The 25,715-nt window shown below is 37.0% G+C and overlaps 3 protein-coding genes across 4 annotated transcripts; 1 reads left to right on the forward strand and 2 right to left on the reverse strand.

The window, feature by feature from the left end:
• Positions 1-127: 127 nt before the first annotated feature.
• Positions 128-11,588, reverse strand: hadhab (hydroxyacyl-CoA dehydrogenase trifunctional multienzyme complex subunit alpha b). 2 transcript variants are annotated; one of them, XM_079444023.1, is made up of 20 exons: positions 11,437-11,588; positions 10,635-10,676; positions 9,918-9,988; positions 9,701-9,834; positions 9,443-9,581; positions 9,074-9,193; positions 8,876-8,978; positions 8,352-8,474; positions 8,059-8,177; positions 7,910-7,966; positions 7,479-7,588; positions 6,203-6,337; positions 4,572-4,743; positions 4,403-4,489; positions 4,191-4,331; positions 4,033-4,101; positions 3,704-3,899; positions 2,555-2,669; positions 1,257-1,402; positions 128-1,142 (listed from the first exon to the last, which is right to left on the reverse strand). In XM_079444023.1, exons 1-20 carry the CDS (start codon positions 11,501-11,503, stop codon positions 997-999), a joined length of 2,292 nt encoding a protein of 763 aa, XP_079300149.1. In that variant the 5' UTR covers positions 11,504-11,588; the 3' UTR covers positions 128-996. The 2 variants fall into 2 exon arrangements, with proteins under 2 accessions (XP_079300149.1, XP_079300150.1); XM_079444024.1 differs by having other exon boundaries at positions 485-1,142; positions 10,644-10,676; positions 11,437-11,529.
• A 4,186-nt stretch (positions 11,589-15,774) lies between these two features.
• slc30a1b (solute carrier family 30 member 1b) lies at positions 15,775-18,710 on the reverse strand. Its single transcript, XM_079443136.1, has 2 exons — positions 17,856-18,710; positions 15,775-16,833 (listed from the first exon to the last, which is right to left on the reverse strand). The coding sequence occupies exons 1-2, from the start codon at positions 18,421-18,423 to the stop codon at positions 15,980-15,982; spliced, it is 1,422 nt and encodes a 473-aa protein (XP_079299262.1). The 5' UTR covers positions 18,424-18,710; the 3' UTR covers positions 15,775-15,979.
• Positions 18,711-20,518: 1,808 nt separating this feature from the next.
• kif3cb (kinesin family member 3Cb) lies at positions 20,519-24,931 on the forward strand (the record flags this gene model as incomplete). The annotated part of the gene is made up of 8 exons (XM_079443852.1): positions 20,519-21,958; positions 22,047-22,148; positions 22,257-22,379; positions 23,290-23,408; positions 23,504-23,620; positions 23,706-23,811; positions 24,575-24,732; positions 24,826-24,931. The coding sequence occupies 8 exons, from the start codon at positions 20,519-20,521 to the stop codon at positions 24,929-24,931; spliced, it is 2,271 nt and encodes a 756-aa protein (XP_079299978.1).
• Positions 24,932-25,715: the final 784 nt, after the last annotated feature.

Below are 25,715 nucleotides of genomic sequence, written 5' to 3' on the forward strand. Positions count from 1 at the left end.
TTACCGCTAAACCATTCAAGCCCCAGGTGTATATTTCATTTATATATTTATGTTACTGATCCACCGAGCGCCTCCTGTTGGAGCTCATGTTTTCTCCTTATAAGAAAAAGCCAATATCAAAAACATTGACCTTTCCACTCCATTTAGTTTATTGATTGCACTTCAGCAGGTCTGTAGAAAAGATGGGGACATTATGCTACAATAATCTAAATAAAATATTCTCATACTGTTTTCTGCTGTAGTATAAAGACGCTGTACAGCTTCATTAAAATTTTAATATTCATCCTATATTTTTAATATAACAATCAAGTTTGTCATTATAAAATGTAATGTATGTTTCATAGACATTTTTAGTACAGTAGGTAGTTAACAGATTATCTCCCTGTTTGTCTACATCATGCTTATAACATCAGAAAGAGAAGTTCCCATGAAATAAACGGTCCTAACAGTAAAAACCACATGGAATCAATAAAAACACCATAATAATAGAAGACTTGAGCATTTCATTTATTTCATTGACATTAATTTTTTATGTAAGGCCACGTTTTATGTCCAGAGAGACAGATTGAGCATCAAAGCTCACTGAAATTAAAACAGTTATTTTACAGACAAGTGCTTTTGGACTATACCCATTAGTTTTTGATTCTGACACCAGGGCTGTACTGGAATGCACCTGATGTCTCTGCCTGTACAGTTTGTACACAACCATTAGAAAAGAATTTCACCTAAAGAGTTCATTAATATACAAAAACAACTCAAAAACGAATTCATTTAATTTAGTAAAAGGCTATCGCTTGGCCAAAGTCTACCTGAATATTAGTCATGCACATGGCATCTTACGGGAAAAGTGATATTTCCTATTGTAATGTCCGTTTTAAAGAACAAAAACGCCCTTCATATTCTGTATTCTCGTTTTAAGTGCACAATCGCATTTGCTTGTTTTTCACGTAAATCTCTGAAACTTCAATGAAGTAGTAATGGCACATGACGCTAAAGTCACTTGTGAAATTTCTTGCTCGGATCCTTTGCGTGATCGAGCAGTAGCTGACAAGGTGTAAACTGGTTCCCAAAGACCTCCTCAAACCTTCTCATCTTCTCCACAAGTTTTTCTGCACCAAAGCTGTCCACAAACCTGAAGGGTCCTGCATTTAGACAATTAACATAATGATGGGACTGAATGCACATTATCCTTTACATTTTTTTTAAGGTTTAAGGATAAGTTCAAATCAAAGTAAATCTGGACTTTGGACTCTCACCTCCAAGGCAGGGTGGAAAGCCGAGACCGAACACGGCCCCAATGTCACCCTCCACTGGACTGGCAAGGATTCCCTCTTGCAAACACAGAACAGCCTCATTCACAAAACGGGACACCAACCTGTACTGAATATCTGAGTCTGAAGATCTGGGTGGAGAGACAGAAAGAAGCAGTGATGACAAAAATAGTTGTTTTTTTCCTTTTCCTTGGATGAAAAAGGATGAATTACCCTACTACAGAACAATAACACTGCATCGGTCCTGATAAAATAGAGGTGGATAAAATTCCACCTTCAAAGAGCACATTGCAAAGACTGCTCGATCCTGCAGGTTTGCACTACACAACATCAGAAAGATCAGGCCCTTTCTGACAAAGCATGCTGCACAACTTCTTGTCCAGGCCCTTGTTGTTTCTAGACTGGACTACTGCAATGCTCTTCTGGCTGGTCTGCCATCAAACACAATCAAACCTCTACAAATGATTCAGAATGCAGCGGCACGACTGATCTTCAACGAGCCCAAAAGAGCGCATGTTACACCTCTCTTCATCTCCTTGCACTGGCTACCAGTGGCAGCTCGCATCAAGTTCAAGACACTGATGCTTGCGTACAGAACTACCACAGGCTCAGCACCCTCCTACTTCCACTCACTATTACGAACCTACATCCCCTCCAGAAGTCTGAGATCTGCTAGTGAGCGACGCCTTGTGGTACCATCACAGAGAGGCTCAAAATCACTCTCCAGAACATTCTCGTTCATCATTCCTGGCAGGTGGAATAATCTTCCCACCCCTATCCGGAACGCCGGATCCCTGGCAATCTTCAAGCAACAACTGAAAACTCATCTCTTTCGGCAGTACTTGACTTCATCCTAAACACATAAAAAAAAAAAACTTAATCTTTCCCTCTATCCTTCTCTCCCTCCCTTACTAGCTTGTACTTATTTGAACAATGACTGAGACTTGGTGTTACGAGCACTTTCTCTGTCTGATTGCCTCTTCAAGATGAATCGCTTTTTGTATTCCCCAATTGTAAGTCGCTTTGGATAAAAGCGTCTGCCAAATGATTAAATGGCATGTTACAAATTAGGCTTTCCTGTAGCTCAAATAGTAGAGCATGGCGCTAGCAACGCCAAGGTCATGGGTTCGATTCCCAGGGAAAGCAAGAGCTGATAAAATGTAAAAAAAAAAAAAAACTGTAACTTGTATGCAATGTAAGTCGCTTTGGATAAAAGCGTCTGCTAAATGCATAAATGTAAATGTAAAATACTACTTTATGAATTGAAAATAAAGACAACTTACATGGCAGCGTTTGGCGTCAGCTTGTATGATTCCAAAATCTCCAGAGCTTCTGTGTTCACATCCCTGCGTTTAAGTCCAGGCTGGTAGACGTAGCAGCCCTTACCTGATTTACGGCCTAATTGCGTATTAAGAAGAAATCATTTATGACAAATTATACCGTACATGTTAAGGCCACTAAAGACCTTAAAGGGATAGTTCACCCAAAAATGAAAATTCTGTCATTAATTACATGTGACATCAGTGGTTCAACTGTAATTTTACGAAGCTACGAAAATACATTTTGTGAGCAAAGAAAACAAAAATAACGACTTCATTCAACAATTCGTCTCCTCCGTGTCACCCTATATTTTGGAGAGTATCACATATGTAAACAACGTATGCTGTTCTGTGTCAGCAGCACCGTACACGGATACGTTGTTTACGCTTTGATCAGAACGTAAACAACATATCTGCGTACATACATTGCATACATTGTTTACGTCTGTGATACTCTCCAAAATGGCACTTTAGGGTGATACGAAGGAGACAAATTGTTGAAGTAAGTTATTTTTGTTTTCTTTGCGCACAAAAAGTATTCTCGTAGCTTCGTAAAATTACGGTTAAACCAGTGATGTCAAATGGATTATTTTAACGAGCTTCTTGCTACGTTTCTGAGCCTAGATCATGTTAGGATCACCGCTATCTATGGGAGGGGCAGAGAGCGCTCAGAATTCATCAAAAATATCTTAATTTGTGTTTTGAAGATGAACGGAGGTCTTACAGGTTTGGAACGACATGAGGGTGAGGAATTAATGACAGAATTGTTCACATTTTTGGGTGAACTATCCCTTTAAATGAGTATTTAACTGCTGACAAAATAGACAAATTGACACTACCAAAATAAAACAAATACATATGAAAACATGATAAATTAGACCGTATTGAACAAATATTTTTACATTTTCTAATTGTACTTAATATTATTATTTTCTCAAATATTATTTTTATTTTATAATGATTTAATATTATTAAAACTTTAATTTTTCAAATGTCATTTTATGCTTGTGCTTTTGGAAATTGATCTTTGGAGATTGATTCCTCCGTTCGCACACTGCAGACACGTTCACATCAAAACTGAAGTATACTTTGTCCTTAAGCTAAAGAATGTACCTTTAAATCCTTTGTCCACCATGCTCTTCAAAAATTCAACATTTCCCCCTCCAAATCTGGAGCCGAAGGCCTTGCCGAGGTCTTCAGCCACATGAGCTGCCACATCAATGCCCACTTCATCAGCCAGGGCTGCAACACCAACAGGAAAGCCAAAGCCTGTGGTCAGGGAATCTAGCTTCTTGGGGTCAACACCTTCCTGTATGTAGAAAATACAAAGATCTGCATATCAGGCATGTTACTATTAAGAGTGTCATCATAGCATATATATATATATAACACTTTTACAACAGATGGGAATAAATGAATAATTCAGAAGGTAATTCACAAACCTGCAATACACGCACTGCCTCAGCCAACATGGGAGCTAAACATCTTGTGGTGTAGAAACCTGGTCCGTCCTGAAGACAAACATTGCAATTTGTTATTCCAAAATATTTTAATGAATTGCAAACCCATAAAATAGCGATTTTGAAAATCTGTGTCTCACCCCAACGACGATAATGACTTTGCCTTGCTTCAGGCCGACCGCCACCGCTGAGGCTGTTGTGTCCTTGGAGGTTTTATCAGTGGTGATGATCTCCAGTAGCTGCATCTTGTCGACTGGAGAAAAGTAGTGCATTCCAATTACCTGAAACAAAACAGTAACATTCAAGATCGTCTCTAAACTTCACATGGTGGTCAAGAACTCAAGTTTCTTACCTTTTCAGGTCGCTTGCTGACAGCTGCAATATCTTTGATTGGTAAAGCAGATGTGTTGGTAGCAAATATACAGTGTGGAGGAATCACCTGGAATGAGAAAATGTGGTATCATCAAAGCTTTAGTATTTAGGAGAATTTGAAATCTCAGTCTTGTTAGATATTAACTTACTGCTTCAACTTCTTTTAGGACTTTGTGTTTGATGCTCAGATCCTCAAAAACAGCTTCAATGATCATGTCAGCTTTATTAAAGCCATTGTAGTCAAGCTGTCCAGTTAGGTTGGAGAGAAAACTGTCCCTTTCGAATGATGTCATACTCTTCTTCTTAGTCTTGTCATTTAGCCTGAAAATAAAATAAAATTAATGCAATTAAATAAATCTAATACAAAAAAGCCAATCAAATATAAAAACAGAATAATAAAAAAAATGCTCCTCTCCCACCATCACAGCAGCTTTAACTTAGCTTTAAGGAATAGTTAAAAAACTACAAATTCAACCCATAAGACTTTGATTAACCTTCAAAACAGAAATTAATACATTGTTAATTAAATTTAAGACATTTGTCCCTCCACTGAAAGTCCAGGAAACCAAAACAGGTCATAAAAGTGTAATAAAACATCCATATGAATCGAACACTCTCACTGGTCTCAAACTCAATTCCTGGAGGGCCACAGCTCTGCACAGTTTAGCTCCAACCCTAATCAAACACACCTGATCAAGCTCTTCAGGATTACTAGAAACGTCCAAGCAGGTGTGATTGGGAGCTGGTCGGAGCTAAACTCTGCAGAGCTGTGGCCCTCCAGGAACTGAGTTTGAGACCTCTGCAAGTCTTGTGAAAAGATACAATCACTTTATATAACAAACAGATTTAATTTAGGCATTTATACACATAAAAACCCTATTATAAATATTTTTTAACACAGATTTCAATAAAGGTGTATGCAAATAATTTGTGTTTCAAAGATTAACTGAACAACATGATAATTTATATTTCTGGTTGCACTTCTCCTTAAAGGTTTGATCTAGTTCATTTTTATATTCATTGGTTCACTATACTTCAAGGGATAGTTCACCCAAAAATGAATATTCTGTCATTAATTAACTACTCACCCTCACGTCGTTCCAAGCCCGTTAATCTTCGGAACACAAATTAAGATACTTTTGATTAAATCTGAGAGCTTTCTGATAACTACCACTTTCAAGGCTCAGAAAGGTATTAAGGGCATTGTTAAAATAGTCCATGTGATATCAGTGGTTCAACCTCAATGTTATGAAGCTATGAGAATACTTTTTGTGCGCAGAGAAAACAAAAATAACGACTTTATTCAAAAAGGTCTTCTCTTCCATGTCAGTCTTTGATGTAGGTTCACAAGAGTACCATGACACAAGCATGTGGTGTTGCTGACGCAGGAGTCGGTGTTCTGACATAGAACCTGGATGCGCTGCGGCTTGTTTACAAGCAGAGGAATGCACACGTATGCGTCTTGGTACTCTCAAGGAAGATAAGAAATTGATGAATAAAGTTGTGTTTTCTTTGCTCACAAAAAAGTATTTTCGAAGCTTCAAAAAATTACGGTTGTCACATGGACTATTTTAATGATGTCCTTACTACCTTTCTGGGCCTTGAATGTCTCAGTTGCATTGCTGTCAATAGAGGGTCAGAAAGCGCTCCGATTTCATCAAAAATATCTTAATTTGTGTTCTGAAGATGAACGAAGGTCTTACAGGTTTGGAATGACATGAGGGCGAGTAATTAATGACAGAATTTTCATTTTTGGGGGAACTATCCCTTTAATTCTCACCCTTTATAGACTTGCTGCTCTCCACGACTGAGTCCCTCCAGTGTAGTGTCCTTAAGAATGGTGTGAATGCCTTTATCTACAGACACTTGAGCAACGCCAGCACCCATCAGCCCTGCTCCCAAGATAGCAAGTGTTCTACAAACAGAAAATCAAGAAAAATTAAATTTTTTCCAGCAATAAAGATAAATCATTAAAGCCACAGTCCGCAAGTTTTGCTTCTTTGTCGCTATCTCTGTTTGAAACCTGCAATTGCAAACCTGGAATTTTTTTTCTTTACAAGGGTTGAGAGTCGACACGGCTCTTCAGCGTGGATGAATGTAATGTTTTGATGTGTGGCTATCAGTCACCGCACTGGTGTGGATACTGTACTTCGGAATCACAGATTCTAGCCTATGCCTTGGAATATATGACCCAAATAAGAATTTTCACTGGATATTATCATCTGAGCAAGTAACAAGTCTGCCACTTTTGTTCTGACCAACTGAGAAAAAAAACCTTACAATAAATTGCGCTACCAATGGTGATTAAATCTAATGATCGGATAGCTCATATCACATCAAACCGTGCAAATTATTATTATTGTTATACTTTCGCAAATTGTTTTCAGCATTACGTGACTGTGTATGTGGTGTGTATCAGCGTTACAATTTCTGTACAGTCTAATCTTTAATTGTCATTTCATTCCAATTTCGTATAAAGAAATTGTTTTAACCCAAAAAGCAAATTATTCTCTTTAAAATACAAAATTTGTGTAATCCCATGTAGGTTATCTGTAATCAGATGCAAATGTAAAACTCAAATATCATTTAATTTCAGTCACTTACATGTGTTTCATAAACACACAATCCCTTCTGGATTCCAATCCGCCATCAAAATGATAAATTTAATTATTCCAGCTGTTGTGAGAAAAGGCTAACTATCCACCACCTGCAGCATCCTCACATGCGATATAGCCTACTAGCAGGGACTTAATCTTTATTACGTCATTACAGACGTGACGTAATGACGCAGCGCCATGCTCGAATTTCTCGCCAAAACCTACCAGTACCACTCAAATTAGAAAACATTATTATAAGCTTATTGAGTCGGGCTAAGGTAAGGAGATAGTTTTGAACACTGGCTGGTTATGTACTGGTAAAATTGATTTTGGATCATTTTTAACCAAAACAATTTACTGACTGCAGCTTTAAGTAGTTGCATTACAAATTAAGTCATGCAGCAACGGTCAATCTACCTTACAAATTTACACATGATAACAGAGTAAGAATATACTTACTTTACTTCCTTTTCAGGGGTTCCGAATCGATTCTTCTTGCATGTGACCTGACCGTGGTAAAGGCCAATAAGTGCTTTAGACTCAGGGGTCATGGCTAACTTGCCAAAATTCTGAAATGGAGATAAAAAAGGGCATATTAAATTTTAATACTACACATTGTCTTTCATTTTAACCACAGCCTGCATTAACCCAATATTATCATTAAATGAAAATTGACAGATAATTCAACATGCTTTCAGTTGCAAAGTTCAAAATCCTCCTGAAAAATACACTTGATCAGAAACGCAGGTGACTTTTTGAGGAAAAAAGCGAGAGATGTCTAGTTAAGTGGAATAATTCATGGGATATGGTTCAGTAAATCAAGTGTCGGACGATTCAGGTTTATTGTAGAATAGAAGCGATAATAAACAGTTTAAACACTTTCACAGCACCTGTGCCTCAACCAGGTAACCTGCAGTCGGACCCTGTTCTAGACCAGCCTTCACACACTGAAAGAGAAAACAAGCAGAACATAATTTTCTATTTCTGCCATGATTTATGATAACACATCACATTAAGCACAGAATAACAAATATCATACTTCAATTATTTTCAGTGGGGCAGGGTACAATCCCTTGGTCTGTTTCATGACTTTATTCTCAACTGTATTGTAGATCTGCTGTCTCACAAATGGGTAACTCATGACGTAGTCTTGAATTTCTGCAAAATACCAATTTCAGTGATAAAGCAAAATTGTGTATAAAGGCAATAGTCTGAATCTTGCAAAAGATTAACAGTTTTAATCTTAACTACACAAAAGCCTAATTAAATTGTAGTTTCAAAATTATTTTAGACACATGCTTGACTACTAATTTGACTATTGCAATCACTTACTCTGCATCAAGCCCTTTTCTTTGGTAAGTGGGATTTGCTTCTTAGCAAGCCCTCTGGCAGCCTCCACAGCAACTTCCTCCAAGTATTCAATGGTCCTCTCCTCTGGACTCTTCAATCCAGGCCCTGGTTTTTTTTTTTTATAAATTAATACTTTTATTCAGCAAGGATGTAATAAATAGATGAAATAAATAAAATAATGTAATGCTTATACAAAATATATATATATATTTCAAGTAAATACTGTTCTTTTGATCTTTCTATTTATAATGTATAAAAATATTAAGTAACAACATTGTTTCAACATTGATAATAATAAGAAATGTTTATCGATCACTAAATCAGCATATTAGAATGATTTTTGAAGGATCATGTGACACTGAAGTAATGACTGCTGAAAATTCAGCTTTAACATTACAAGAAATTTTTTTACTATATACAAAAGAGAAAAAGTTCATTTCAATTGTAAGAATTTCACAATATTACTGTTTTACATACACAAATGCAATATACTGAAATTGTTTTACCAAGAGTATCCACCAGCTGGTGAACCAGTCCCATTTTCTTGGCTTTATCTGGTCGGATGCTCCTTCCTGTTAGCACCAAATCAAAGCCACTGGGAAGACCAAGCTGTATAAAACAAATGTGCAAAAACAATCAGACTTGAGTCGTGAAGAATCAATCAAGAGAATCATTACTAAATGTGATGTTGGCATATTGCTGACCATTTTGGGCAGTCTCTGTGTTCCTCCAGCTCCAGGCAGAAGGCCGAGCATGACCTCAGGGCAGCCCAGAACCGTCTTCTTACTCTTGGTGGCTATTCTGTACTGACAGGCAATGGCAAACTACAAAGACAAAATACACAACATCAACACTGTATTTTTTGTAGAACTAAATGCTAACTCAATTTTAGTGCTGAATTTAGGTTTTTTGCTTCTCAGTTATCTGATTTATTGTTTGTATAACTAATAATCATCAACAAATGATAAAACATATCCAGAAAATTTTACAAATTAGGTCCAAAATTTGACTGTAATCCTTATGCTCACCATGTGGAAGAAGAAAATTACTACAAATACACACAAATCCAATACCTCTAATCCTCCGCCAAGGCATGATCCATTAATGGCAGCGACAATAGGCTTAGGAGACTTCTCAATCTTCTCAAACATCCTCTGGCCCTCTTGAGAAAGGCCTGTAACTTCCTCTGCAGTCTTACAGGCCTGAATCATGCTAATTACATGATACAGAAAAAAAAAAAAACACACACACAGGCAAGATATCAGCATTGTATTTGATAATGATCACCACAATCAGTTAATAAACAACATATTATGAATCCTGATACTAACTTAAGGTCTGCTCCTGCAATGAAGCTGCCGGGTTTGGATGAGATGAGAACAACACTCTGGACAGCATTGTTTCCCCAAATCTCATCCATAACTTCTGTCATCTCCCTTTGCATTTGAACAGACAGCGTGTTGACCTAGACACCACAAAAACACATTACGACACATTATAATATAATTTGAATGCATAAATGCATGGTTTTGAGGAGACAATTATTACCCGTGCACTGGGGTCATTCATACGGACCACAGCTACATCTCCCTTGATCTCATAGTTCACATGTGTACGAGCTGAGGAAACATTGAGAAGACATGAAAATGAAAAACCAATCAATACATGAAACAGAGATTATAAAAAAACACTAAATAAATGCTATACATATACACACACACATACATATATATTTTTTTATTGTGTATATTATTTATGGATCAAAGACAAAAAGGCATTAAAACAATAAGACTTTAATACAGCTTTAAATTTAGTTTTTCGTTTTTCGTTCATTAGAATGTGTTCGGTTTATTTGATCATTTCTGAGCAAAAAAATGATATCATACATTTTTATCATGATTAAAAGCAAAAAATATCATTGTGTAATTTGTCATATTAAGAACCATTCAATGATATTGAAATACTCAGTGCAGCCCTAAAATACAAATTAACTGTCAACTTAAATATTTATCAATCTTTGTCACAGTCCTTAAACCACTAGGTATTTGTCAACAAGAAGTTCATATAATATAATTAGAGTATAATTCAGTACGATCACTTTTTCGTTAATATACTTTAAGTACAGTTCAGAATAAGTATATGCTGACAATTTCACAAACGCTATTTGAAACATTAAAGTAGACACTTTCTGTGTATATAAAATCACTTGATGCGGTATATACACATACTTTCATTTATTTTATATGTAATATATAATGATTTTACCCATCATACAAGAAGCAACTCTAAAGGTCCGTCTGGTGACACCTTTATTGGATGAAAAAAGAAAAGAAAAAAGTTAATATTGATGAATATAAGTAGGTAAAATCACAGAAGGTTCTCAGAAGTCATATCATCAAATAACCAGTGAGGGTCAAGCTAGGATAAGTGATGATACAGACAGTCCTGTAGAGGACATTACTCCAGTATTACAGTCACACATGAACTTTAACCTAGTTTCCCCTTAACCTGCACTACAACCACAATGATAATGCCATACACTTCCCAATGACGATGAAAACATTATCAACTGAATACAAAGTGTCTCTCTCTAAACAAATCTTGACTTATCAGACATAATTTAACAATAATTCTTATATTATGTATTAGAAACCAAGTAGCAGGTCTCTTCCAAACAACCCCAATTACACTAGTTTTCAATGGCAGAGGGAACGACTCCTTATTAAACACGTTATATACATATTTATACATTTATTCGTTTTGTCATGCATTAACAGATAATAGCCAGTATTAGCAATCTGAATGGGAACAGCATGTCAACTCTACTGTGAATAAAATAAAAAATAAACACTAGCATTTCACCGTAATGTTACTGCAATGTAAAGTGAAGCTTATACATTCACAAAACATTCATCACTAGACCTTGAGTTAATTAGCAGTTGAGCTAAGCTAACGTTACTACAGTGGAGTATGACTGAGACGTGACTCTTCAAAGTGGTTTATTTATGCAAGTGTCAAAGCGAAATACGATAGGAATGTAAGAAAAGATTGTGGTTGTGTGAAGTACCTGGAAACAGGGTATATCTTCTGGTTGTGAATCTGGAGAGGGAACCGAGGGCTCGTACGCCGGCCATGTTTGGAGGTCAATGTGTGTATGACTGACTGCAGGAGGAGGAGACATGTATTTGACTGCACTGCCACAGACCAACTCTATACACTACCTCAGGTAACGAGTGAATGCATAAGATCATTTCAATTATATGAATATTTCAATTAATTCATTTTATAATTATAAAAATAATTATAGGTTACTAATTCAATTAGTTTCTCAAATCATATGGATAAAACAAAACAGAGACAGTACTAACACATTTGAAATTCATGTACATTTTACTTTCAACTTTTTACTCAATAAATTAAGCTGAAAATATAATTTAGAAAGCATCACTTTAGCAAGAAATAATTAGCAACAGAGGGATTCTGGACTCCCAGATTATACATCTACATACATATGACTTTGTGCATGTGGTTATGATCATTTAATGCATGTAAATTAGTTTTTATTAGTATTCTGAATGAATTTTCTGTTATATTTTTATGTTTTCATTTTTTATTTAATTTTATTTCAGTTTTACTTTTAGTTAGGTATCAACTTAAACTAAATGAAAATAAAAATCTTTACTTGGCAACTAATAAAATAAGTACAATTTTTGTTATGTTTTAAGTCAGATAACTTTTATTTGCTTTAGTCAACTAATAACCCTGAAATGTGCAATCAGTTGCAGTGGCCCCTCACTGTAGAACAAAGATCCAGGGGGCGGGGTTGGATCCACATCTAGGGGGTGGAGATGGGTAGGTTTAGGGGTGGAGATGGGTGGGTTTAGGGGTGGAGATTGGTGGGTTTAGGGGTGGGGATGGGTAGGTTTAGGGGTGGGGATGGTTGGGTTTAGGGGTGGAGATTGGTGGGTTTAGGGGTGGGGATGGGTAGGTTTAGGGGTGGGGGTAGGTTTAGGGATGGGGATGGTTGGGTTTAGGGGTGGAGATTGGTGGGTTTAGGGGTGGGGATGGGTAGGTTTAGGGGTGGGGATGGGTAGGTTTAGGGGTGGGGATGGTTGGGTTTAGGGGTGGAGATTGGTGGGTTTAGGGGTGGGGATGGGTAGGTTTAGGGGTGGGGATGGGTAGGTTTAGGGATGGGGATGGTTGGGTTTAGGGATCAGGGGGTGGAGACGGGTAAGTTTAGGGGGGGGAATGGGTGGGTTTAGGGATCAGGGGGTGGAGGTTTAGGTAAGGGTAAGGTGGGAAGAGTTGGATCTAGATCCAATCACGTCCCCTGGATCTTGTGTTCTGATGAGGACCATCTCATCAATTGTAATAGCCTGCAATGTAATGTTCATCCACAAGATGGCAAACACGCAATAAAATTATCTCTGTCAGACACAGTTTAAGGTAGGCCATTATTAATTGCACTAACTTTGTGATTTACTCCACCTATTGTTTGTACAATCTGTATTTATTTCCCCCACTTGTCTTTATTGTGACTTTGCTATATTTCATATGTTGTAACTAATGTTTCTTAAAGGTACAGTTCACCCCAAATTAAAATTAATAATTTTCTCCCCTTCGATGCCATCCTATGTGGCCTATGACGTCCTTTTTTCTTCAGTACACAAAGATTTTTAGTAAATATTTAGGCTCTATAGGTCTATACAATGCAAGTTAATAGTGATCAAAATTGTAGTTTCATGCAAAAGCACCACAAAATAATCCCTATGATTCCAGTGGTTTAATATATGCCTTCTAATCAATTTTGGGTGAGATGAATGATCTCTTTGGTGATCATAATTTCAAGGGATTGCAACGTTGCAGTTACGTTGCCAATAAATCAAAATTGCCTAAATATCACTAATACTCGAACATTAGGGCATTATTGTGAGTTGTTAATAATTTGTGCTTTTGCAACATTGCAGTTACATTACCAACTAAGCGACACTCACACCAATGACAATCACTTCAAAGATGACTATAACGATAACTATATTAGCACTAACACAGGACAACTTTGTGTCCTCCTCAAGCTCTTAAAAGCTGGATGGATTCTGATTGGCTGTCAACATTTTTATCCTTCATTTTGAAAGACATTTTAATAATATCGTTCCACTGTGCCATGGTGTGGATTCAGCTATTATTTTAAATTTACAAAGATTTCTAACACTATATCTTTATTGATATTATTATAGTTAGTGCCCTTGCTGTGAATGAGCCTTTAGTAAGTAATGAAAGGACTAAAAAGTATGAATAAATTATGTGACTGGTATGTCATGTGTTTACTGGATTAAGCACTTTAAGCACTATTGTACTAACCAAGCAAAAGGTTGTGTTCTTTATATTTTGTTCTTGCATGTTACAGTGGTGTCATTGTAGGGCTTGTACTTTCACAACGAATTCCATCTGAACTCGGGACCGTTCTCACATGATAAACTCGGTCATCCCCAGCCCCTTCATCATACTCTCAGTTCAACAGTCAATTTAACCTGCTTAAGAAGCAAAACATATCTCCTTACAGATGTACAGCAATGCAAACAGCACAAGACACTGATTGCTGCATGACTGTCAATAGCTGTCAATCAATTATTAATTGTTACAATAGTAGACACACATCAGGTCTCTTATCCTAGAGAATTGATTTGAAGACTATGCAATGACTGAATAAGAACCATTCTCCATTGTTCTGAAACAGGGCCCCACACACTACTTTACTGATTGCATCACACTGCCCTCATTAAGTGCTCCCCACCCTTATCCCAATACTGTTGTTTCATAACAAACATCCCCTGATCCTCCACATAGCCATGCAAGAGTAGAAATCTATTTAAAGAATTCAACCAAGTCACTAAATACTTATCTCAGTGTTTGTGTGCTTTTATATGAGTGCAGTTGGTTCCAAGGTCCATTAAAGACATGATCTGTTTGTACAGCTGTGCAAGGAGCAAGATGTCATTTTGTGTGAGAGGACGCCGCTGACTGCTGCATCTCATGTTTAAATCAGGGACAGGAACATGGATGACTTATAGACCAAATAACAGAATATTAGGTTCCTTTTGCAGTGTGACTCAAAAGATGCGTTCTATAATAATCATGTATATTTTAATAATAATCTCAAGCATATCTTAAAGGAATAGTTTGCCCCCCCCAAAAAAAATGACCCACCCTCAGGCCATCTGAGATGTATTTGAGTTTGTTTTATCATCAGAACAGATTTGGAGAATGTAGCATTACATCACCTGCTCGCTAATGGTTCCTCTGCAGTGAATGGGTGCCGTCAGAATGAGAGTCCAAACAGCTGATAAAAACATCACAATAATCCACACAACTCCAGTCCATCAATTAACATTTTGTGACGTTCAAAGCTGTATATTTGTAAGAAACAAATCCATCATTAAAGTGTTTAAATTTAAAAACCTTTGACAAAATACCATAAAATACCATATTCACAATCCATAATAATTCCTCCAGTGAAAAGGAGGGATCCATCGATCCCCTGTTGTCTTCTCACATCAAAATGCACTGACATATTTGTTTAGAACAGTACTCAGAACAGAACAGAAACAGTATCTGTGCATATTTCTCTCCCGACTTAGACGAGATGACTTTTTTACACTGGAGAAAGCAGTGTTACGGATAATTTAGCAGCTGTTTTAACTCTCATTCTGACGGCACCCATTCATTTTTAATTTCATTAAAATTTGCATTTTTAGGTGAACTATTTCTTTAAAAAGAGAATCAAATGATAATATGTAAAGCGGAAAAAATATTTTAAAAAATTAATTAATATAATAAATGTTTTTAATAAATACACATTATATATTTATGTGGATTACTAAATATATTTGAAAAACCATAAAAAATATTTAATTAAGAAATGTTTTTGAATTTGCATATTCTTGAATTATATTTATGAAAATAACATCTATTAATATGCATCAATGTCTTCATTTTTAATATAAAGTGACCTTTAATATCTATCTTTATAGCAATCAATATGAAACAACATACAAAATATGGATAAAGTTGCATTCAGTTTTGCATTCATATATCAGGTTTATATATTGAACACAGCATGAAATCTAATGTTGTTGGGTTTAACAAACCCAACTCTCTCAAACATACTTCTGCAACAAGCAGATTTGAAATAGTCTTTAAAACACACTAATACACCAGGAATATCTTTGGACTATAACAAAGTATTTATAAAAATAATAATAATAATTATCTGCTATTGCTAGGCATCGATATGTCTTCTTTTGTAAATACAGTGCATATAGTGACCTTTATTACTTATCTATCTAGTAATCAATAAGAACCAATATACAGTGCATAATATGAATAAAGTTGTTTTAATTTTTTTATATATCAGGATTATATACAGAACACAGCATGAACTGATGATTAACTGAATGTTGTTGTGTTTAACAAACCCAGCTCTCTAAAAGAAACACTTCTGCAATAAGCAGATTTGAAATAGTCCAGACAATCGCCCTAATTTTTCCTGCAACAATCAGCTATGAGCAAGTGAACGTGTGTAACTCATGCAATATAATGTCCTTCTTGTCCTAAACCGTTGATTCCCTCTCTGTATGTACAGTATCCTCCACTTCTTTCCGATCAGACCATCCTAGAGTGTGCCTGCAGGACTTTTCTTTACTCTTGGTCAACTCTGACTCTGGCTTAGCCCTTTTAGTCGGATTACAACATAGCTTGGGTTCGCATTGACTTCGACAGGAAAGCTCACACTGAGAGTCACCAAATCCTTCAGAAATGGGAAAAAATTCTGGCTGAACAGTAGTAGCATGGATGCCTTCATCATGGAAGATGTCTTTAATGTGTTTGGCAATGTCCATGTAAGAAGCTGGATCCGTGCATTTGATGTGAGCGGTTGCAATAATGCGAGACCCAGCCAGCTGCCAGATATGCAGGTCATGAACGGCCTTAACTCCATCCAAGCTCCTTAACTTCCCATTCAGCTTGTGCATATCGATCTGTTTGGGTACTGTTTGTAGGAGAATCAGAGCCGACTCCTTTAGGAGAGGGAAAGTTGTGTAGAGCAAAATGCACACCATTATTAGACATAACGTTGGGTCAAGGTAAAGCACCCAGCATGGTCCGGCCACAGAGACAGTTCTGGGCATCCTGTCAGGTGTTTTGGATATGCTCAGGACTGTGGTATTAACATGTTGATGTTCAGTCAAGTGGCTGCTACGGCAGGGGTTGAAACAGACTGCGTCACTGTGGCATGGTGTCCACACAAAATTGAAGATCAAGGCGTTGACTACCACAATGACGGACCCTAATGCATCACCGAGCACGTGCAGGAACACCCCACGCATGTTCATCTGGGAGGCTGATTCAGAACTATGATCCAAGTCCTCCAATGAGCCCTTAGCGGGGATTTTGATGTTTAGGCTGTCTGGGTATAGTCAGCAAAATGAGCAGAAAAATCAAGATCAAGAAAACATTGTTTTCAATTATATGTGTTTTGCATTAAGTTGTGTGCATAAAAATGAAGCCAAGCTATTACTTCAAACATCTTCCTAGTTACCGGGTTTTCACACTTAAAAAAAAAAAAAAAAAAAAATATATATATATATATATATAGATTTTTTTTGCACTAAAAGAGGTAATAAGTAGAAGAAAATATTCACCATAGAAAATTGACACAGTTCCACACTTTCTGAATTTCCATGTTTTTGACTGGATGCCAGTTTCTAGCTGAAGAAATACTAATTACAAAATAACTAAAAAAACAGGAACAGTCCTGTTCCTCATGTACATACTATGTACTTATTATAGTAATTACAATAGGTACTAACCCTGAACCTAACCTACCCCACGTAGTTACCTTATATTACAGTAATTTCTTAAGTTAGTATACTGTAAGTACATGTACTGCAAAATAAAGTGCAACCAAAAAATGATGTTGACTACAGACATTTCCATGATCTTTTTAAGATTTTATTAATTTTGATGACTGTTCCAAGCCTGGAAATCGCACTTTTGAAATTCCCTGATATTCCATGACTTTTAAGACAGGGTTCCCACGTGAATTTCCATGTTATTCCCATTACTTTTCTGGTCGCCTGAAAACCGGATACCAATTTCTAGCTGAAGAAATACTAACTAAAATAGCTAGAAAAAAATATGTTGACTATAGACATTTTTGTGTTTTTTTTTAAGATTTTTTGACATTCGCTGATATTTCAAGGTTTTCCGGGACTGTGGGAACAGGACGTTTTAAAATAGATTTTAAGAATTTCCATGTTTTTTTTTTCTAGGTGTAAAAATTCCCTAATATTTCCAGATGTTCCAGGAATGTGACAATCCTGAATTTATATGTATGTTAGATTATAAATAAAATAATAATGAAAAAATATTTTTTTTTAAATATAATATTATTTACAAATAAATAAAATTGTAATTTAAATCAAATACCTGATTTGAGTTCAGAAGTTTGGTCTCCTTGAGAACTGATGCTGTTTATCATGAGATTGTCTGCTTCTTCGTGTGCCTTCGTGTGACTTGTCTTGTGAAGATGAGAGTGTCCAGTATGAGAGTGACCCCCATGAGAGTGTCCGTGCCCACCAAACCCTGCGTGTCCGTGGAACAGGAAAAGACCGAGTACATTCACCAGGAGACCAGCAACACCAACCCAAATGACCACGCGTGGATTCTCAATCTCGTGAGGCAGCGAGTAGCGCTCAGCGGCTTCTAATATAATCGTGAAGCAGAGGGCCGTCAGAAACACGGAGTTAACTAACGCTCCCATCACTTCTGCGCGGATCCATCCATACGTGTTTTTACTTGTGGCACGAGTTGTCTCCGCAAAACTCACCGCGATTAAAGCCACTACCAAAGCTATTACATCCGACAGCATGTGGAAAGAGTCCGACAACATTGCGAGAGATGCAGTTATCCTGCTTACCACAACTTCAACAATGAAAAACACAAGCGTTAAAGACAGCATACCCAGCAAACGCACCCGATTCTGTCCCAAACCCATTTTTGTCTTCAACGGCAAAAAAAAGTTTCTTTTAGTACTTGTAATAATTTACATTTCGTGACAAAAACGTCTATGGCATTAACAAGATATTAATGTTGAAAATAAACGCGTAAACGCTGTTGGCAAGTTGCGCGACGCACTAGAAAATTCTGCACAGCATACATTCATTCATACTTTCATGTAAAACAGAAACAGCCGCTATAGACTGGTGATGGAATAAAAGACGCTCGTGAATCTGCAGGACAAGTTAAACGAAACTTGAGACTTTGCACCCGGTAAAGTTCTCCACACGGTCTGAGCGGGGACACGCATCCCATTGGCCGAATATGACTGAACGCTGGAGTCACGTGTTCAGTGAGAACACAGTCTGAAGCCGCTCAAACAATGTAAATCATAGCAATCAGTGCATATGGACGGAAATTACTCCAAGGTGTGCACAGATTAGTTACACTGGTAATAAAGAAAGATTAGCATTACCCAAACTGAATGATCGTAATTCTGACTCACATTAGTATTATAACCAAGCCTGAAAGTTCAGGATAGTGCAGTAATATTAATCATGTTCTGTTCGAAATGACTATATTTTATTTTTGGACCCAAAATTCTAAAACACCTAAATATAGATAGACAGACAGACAGACAGACACACAGACAGACAGACACACAGACAGACAGACAGACAGGCAGGCAGACCGACAGGCAGGCAGGCAGGCAGACAGGCAGGCAGGCAGGCAGGCAGACACACAGACACACAGACACACAGACAGACACACAGACACACAGACAGACAGATAGACAGATAGATAGATAGATAGATAGATAGATAGATAGATAGATAGATAGATAGATAGATAGATAGATAGATAGATAGATAGATAGATAGATAGATAGATAGTAATTAAATGATATGTAATATTCCACCCTTTTATATTCAGGATGTGAAAATGTAATAGGTCAAATAGGGATAGTAACATTAGGGGGTATAACCATTATAACATTATTATAATAATTTACAGATGGGGACTGTAAAACAGGCTATGCAGTCACAAAAATCCCATATGATAATCTATGTATGCATGTATGTATCTATCTATCTATCTATCTATCTATCTATCTATCTATCTATCTATCTATCTATCTATCTATCTATCTATCTATCTATCTATCTATCTATCTATCCATATATTATAGCACATACTATCAAATGATATAGAATAACATTTAATTTCATTAATTTTTTGATTGTTTGTGTGTGTGTGTGTGTGTGTGTATGCATGTATGTATATATATATATATATATATATATATATATGTATGTATTGTGTATATATATACTGTGTGTGTGTATATGTGAATATATACACATATATAGAGAGGCTACACTCTATATATATATATATATGTGTGTGTGTGTGTGTGTGTGTGTGTGTGTGTGCTGTGTATATATATATATATATATATATACATAAATAGCCTACATAAGTGTTTGCCTGTGAGGAACATGGTAAATAAAATGAAAAACAATTAATGATTTGTATTTATATTCATATAAGTATTCCTACAAGTATTTTAATTTAAGTGTATTAATCTTTATAAATTAAATACATTTTTGAGCTATTAAAGGATTTTGACTTCTCTCAAACCCTTTACAAACATGAAGGTTAAATCACATAAACCTAGTCTAATTTTTGACCATATACCATTTTTGTGCTCTATTACATACAATTACTTAATCGCCAATAATCTAATCATTGAGTGATTATAACCTGCACACCGAATGCGTCAGCACCTCACGCAGAGAGAAAACATGCTAGTCTACCTATCAGCATCGCGCTCCGTCTATTGTCTGCGAGGAGCAGGGCGTGTGCCGCCGGAGCAGGAGATGCGCGGGGCTCGGTGCATGAAGCGGAGTGGAATGATGGCGTTGGACCAAGATGTTATGCGCTCCTGTTTTCATAGAATGGACATACATTTGCCGCATTCAAATGCGTATGTGCAGGCTGCATGTGAATATGCGTATTTCATTTAATCCTTCCTCGCATTCATATATAGACTAACAGCAGAATATTAAAGACGTACAGGCTTTTTCATAGAAATGATGAAGAGAAATAGCCTATTGCGACCGCGATCCATGTCGATTGGCAAGAAATCAGAGGCGGTGAAGGTGGTGGTGCGTTGCCGCCCTTTAAACAAGAAGGAAGAGGCAACGAATCAAGAAAAAATTGTTGAAGTAGATGTCAGACTGGGACAGGTGAGCGTGCGTAATCCCAAATCATCCGGAAGCCTCTTAAAAACATTCACATTTGATGCCGTCTATGACGTGAGTTCGAAACAAAACGAGCTGTATGACTATGCATGCAAACCTCTTATTGACTCTGTTTTACACGGGTTCAACGGAACTATATTTGCTTATGGGCAAACTGGCACTGGCAAAACATATACAATGGAAGGTGTGCCCACAGACCCCGAAAGGAGGGGCGTCATCCCAAATTCATTTCAGCACATTTTCACTCACATATCCAGGTCTCAGAACCAACAGTATCTCGTGAGAGTGTCTTACATGGAAATATATCAAGAAGAGATACGAGACCTTCTCTGCAAAGACAACAACAAAAAACTGGAGCTCAAGGAAAATCCTGAGTTGGGTGTTTATGTCAAAGATCTCTCATCTGTGGTGACTAAGAACATAAAGGAGATTGAGCATGTCATGAACTTGGGGAACCAATCAAGATCTGTCGGATTTACCAAAATGAATGAGCGTAGCTCAAGATCTCATGCGATTTTTGTCATAACTATTGAATGCAGCGAAATGGGCATTGATGGTGAAGACCACATTCGTGTTGGAAAGTTAAATATGGTGGATCTGGCCGGCAGTGAGCGGCAAAGCAAAACAGGTGTCCAGGGACAGAGGTTTAAAGAAGCTGCGAAAATCAACTTGTCGCTTTCCGCTCTTGGAAATGTTATCTCGGCTTTGGTGGATGGGAAGAGTACCCACGTACCCTACCGGGATTCCAAACTCACCCGGCTGTTACAGGACTCCCTCGGAGGCAACTCTAAAACCGTTATGGTGGCCACCGTTGGACCAGCTTCGTGCCACTATGATGAGACGCTCACCACACTGAGGTATGCCAACAGAGCGAAGAACATCAGGAACAAGCCAAAGATCAACGAGGACCCCAAAGACGCCCTGCTCCGTGAGTTCCAAGAGGAAATAGCCCGGCTGAAGGCACAGCTCGAGGAACGAGGGATGGTAGCGAAAGAAAGGAGGAGATGGAGGAGAAAAAGTATGACGATGAAGAGGAGCATGAGCAGCGGAGAAGTGGAAACTCCAAGGGATGGAGAAGTGGGGGTCGTTGAGACCGTTCAGGAGGAGAGTGTGGAGGACTATTGGTGGAAGCAGCAGATGGCCAAGACCTCTGCCAATTACAAGCCTAATATTAGCAGGAAACTTGGCACCGTAGACAAGAAATCTAAGACTGTGGAAGAGTTGCTGAAGGAGCAGCAATCTATGGAAATTTTGATTGAAAAATACAAGGTTAGTTCTGTCCAGACAGTTTTTTTCTGCATTATACACTAAATCATTCATAAACCACATCATATAATTTGTGCCATGTTTTTTATAGGCTATGGAGAGTAAGCTTCTGGTTGGAGGGAAAAACATCATTGACCACACCAATGAACAGCAGAAAATGCTGGAACTGAAGAGGCAGGAGATTGCTGAGCAGGTGACTGTAGTACAAAAGTAGCCATATACATAGTAATTATAATACACATCAACATAAAAACACTTGAATAATCAGAATCTCTTATTTGTGTGTGATAAATCCTTCTAGGATAGAATGGAAAGAGAGATGCAGCAGCTGATGTTCGAACAAGATGAAGAGACGATTGAACTGAAAGAGACGTTTACCACTCTACAGCAAGAGGTAGAATTTAAGACCAAGAAACTTAAAAAGGTACGTAAGGTCATTGACACACACAAACAAACACACACACACACAGCTCACTGTTTTTGAAGCAGAACGAAATGTATGTCTGGCACATAAGCACATTATGTTAGACATACGTGTAAGGAATACCTGATTAGTCAATCGTAGCAATCTGTGGTCAAATATCTTTTATATAAAAGTGCTTCTCAACCAGGGGGCTGAGAACAACTAGGGAGTCTTAGAAAACTTCCAAGGCTCCAATAAGTCTTAAATATATTTAAATTTAGTATTAAAAATTAGTTAAAATTTACATATCACCTTGTGAGGACAGGAGGTTCTCTGAATATTATCAAAGGAGGGCCTTGAGTCAAAAATGTTGAGAGCTAAAATGAATAATTGACATCTCCAGCTATACTTTTGATTTAAATCAATATTTTATGGCCAGATTTGTATTTATTTGGCATGTTTTCATAAATCTTATAATGTACAATAGGCACAATAAGCAAGGTCCAGATACCTGGTTTATTTTGTGATAATATCTGGCTCACTGTATATTATCCCTGTCAAAATTAGTTCATGAACATGGTTTACTGTAGATATCATGGATTTTTATCATGCATGGCATATATAGACTAATATTTATGACCTTTAGACTGCCTGCTTAAAAAGTTTAGCTTGTGTTTTTTCAATTCAATTAATTTTAATCATCAAAATGAACCATTCAAGCAATTTTCATTCGTGTTTTCAAGGCCACCGTTCATTAGAGTGTACTGGTTTTTATTTACTTCTCTAAATTATGTTCGTAACATGGGTATTTGATGCTCATAGGAAAAGCACAACTAACCCTGTTTAATACAGCAGACATTAGCTATGTTAAGTGCTTATATTTTAGTCTTATTTTCACCCTAGTTAACACTGCATTGGTTGTTCATCTCAGTTTTACTGCAAGCTGCAGCTGGTGAGGTCTGAGATTGGAGATATCATCAATGAACATGTCACAATGAGGCAGGAACTGGAGCAGACAATGAATGAGCTGACAAGAGAGATGAAATTCAAGTATGTCCCACATGTCCTCACAGTTTTATTCTGAAATAAGCTATAAAAAGACAAAACTCCTGTACATGCCGTAATGTTTTTTTTTTTTTTTCCAGAAACCTGATTATTGACAACTTCATTCCTCCAGAGGAAAAGAATAAGATCATAAATCGTCTCCACTTCGACAGCGAGGAAGACCAGTGGAAAGTCTTACCTATTCTTCCTTCCGAAAAGTATGTAAAAGAACAACCTTACATTACAGTAAAAAAAAGGATGATGTTCTTATCTGATAATATTGTATTTTTTCTCATTTTCCAGTAACTCCCCTCTCGTCAGACGAAGGCCAACTTCTGTAGTGGGACACAAGAGACCAATAAGTCAATATGCTCAAGCTGTGTCAACCGGGTCTCCTTCTAGATACAGGGTTAGCATTGTACAGAGATCAAGTCATTTTTTAAAATTCCAATCATTATGGAATAAATCATATTACTGTTTTAAGGTAATAATAACATTTTTGTGAATTTAGCAACAAAAAATACATTACCATTATCAAAATTTTGAGGTTGGTAAGATTTTCTTGAAATAAATCTCATGCACACCAAGGCTGCATTTACATTTGCAATCAAAATTATTCAACCCCCAGAGACTGATCCAGAATTTTATCAAAATTGCATCTATAACAGTTTACTGGCATATAATAAAAGTGATAATATCAGTATATAATGTAATATTTTTGAGTTATAGGACTTTTGTTTTGTAATACAGCTATGTCATAATGCTGTCACTTATTTATTTATTTTAAAAATCGCTTATTTGTTAAGTCACTTATTTGATATTTCAGCATCATTACTCCAGTCTTTTGTGTTACATGATCTTTCAAAAAATCATTCTAATATGCTGATTTGGTGCTCAAGAAAAATGTCTTCTTCTTATTATTATTATGCTAAGGCAATTAATGTTTGTGGAAGCCATGATATAATTTTTTGAGGAGTCTTTGATGAATAGAAAGTTAGAAAATAACAGCATTTATTTGAAACACAAATCTTGTAACATTTGATTAATTTACCTTTGTTGAATAAAAGTATGAATTTCTAATTATAATTGAAATAATTTAAAAACTTGACCCCAATCTTCTGAACTGTAGTGTATAATCTTGTAAAATCTCAAAAAATCTTTTTTTGTCCCAGGCTGAGAACATTATGCTTCTGGAGCTGGACATTTCTCCACCCACCATGGTGCCCCTGGACCTTCAGAGGTCAGATATAAGGACCCAAGACTTGATACGTGACTTTAGCCTTTATAGAAAGCGGACGACCGCATCCCGGGTCATGAAAGCCAGATCGTGGTGAGTACCCTGCACATCTATTATTCAGCTGCTCCCCAGAAAGCTGAAATGAATTGTCCGCATTTAAACCTTGTTCTTTTCTTCCTCCTCAAGGTACCAAGGGCCAAGTCAATCTGCTTCTTCATCAGCCAGCTCTACGGCCTCTGGGCCCCAATGCCCAGCCTCAATGGGGGCTTGTGCGGCAGCCTACCAGCCATGAGCCTGTACAGTGTGTTACGCCTGCACGCATAGAAAGCACTTAATTATTCTTTGCACTGTTTTCATGAGCTTTAAGCAATGCCAGTTGTCTTTTTCATCATCTTGATTTTTTAGCATCAAAGCTTAGTCATTTTAAGCACAATTGTCTCCTGTATAATACTTGAAAAAGCTAGTGTATCCTGTTTAAGCTTGTGATGTCATTCTTGAACAGCAATGCAAACAATACATAGATCATAAACAAATAATCTCTCAATATTTACCACATAACAAGTTTAGGTAAGTAATACAATCCTGAACTGTACAAACGTGAATATCAAACCATGACTTCATACAAACAGCATCTGAAACAACGCATTGAAGGTCATGTAAAAGATTAAAGAAAAAGCACAGAGGGAGTTTGAATAAAGAAGCCAGTATACCATAGATCATATGACTCTTGGTTACATACCATTGTAGGCTACTTTAGCTTCAGTGATCTGGGAGGTTCATCAAGCTCGGATTATGTCAAGGGGCAAGCTTTAACCTTTCATGCACATATATTATTTGGACCCTCAAGGTCAACATGAAATAAAAAATGTCCTTATTTACTTCCTTGATGAATGTTCTTGTTTATTTAGTGGATTTGCTATCCTCAATCAGTTAAAAGCTTTATTTAATTGATGCTACTTAGGCTGCTTGGGCTATTGGGTAATATTAAGTAGGCAGCTAAACAGTTTTTAGCAAGCATATATATTCCCATATATATTCTGTTCCCAGCATGCTTTGCAAGTTAGTGTTTGATGTTC

The sequence above is a fragment of the Barbus barbus genome (genome assembly GCF_936440315.1).
Source record: "Barbus barbus genome assembly, chromosome: 20".
In the NCBI taxonomy this organism is placed as follows: domain Eukaryota; kingdom Metazoa; phylum Chordata; class Actinopteri; order Cypriniformes; family Cyprinidae; genus Barbus; species Barbus barbus.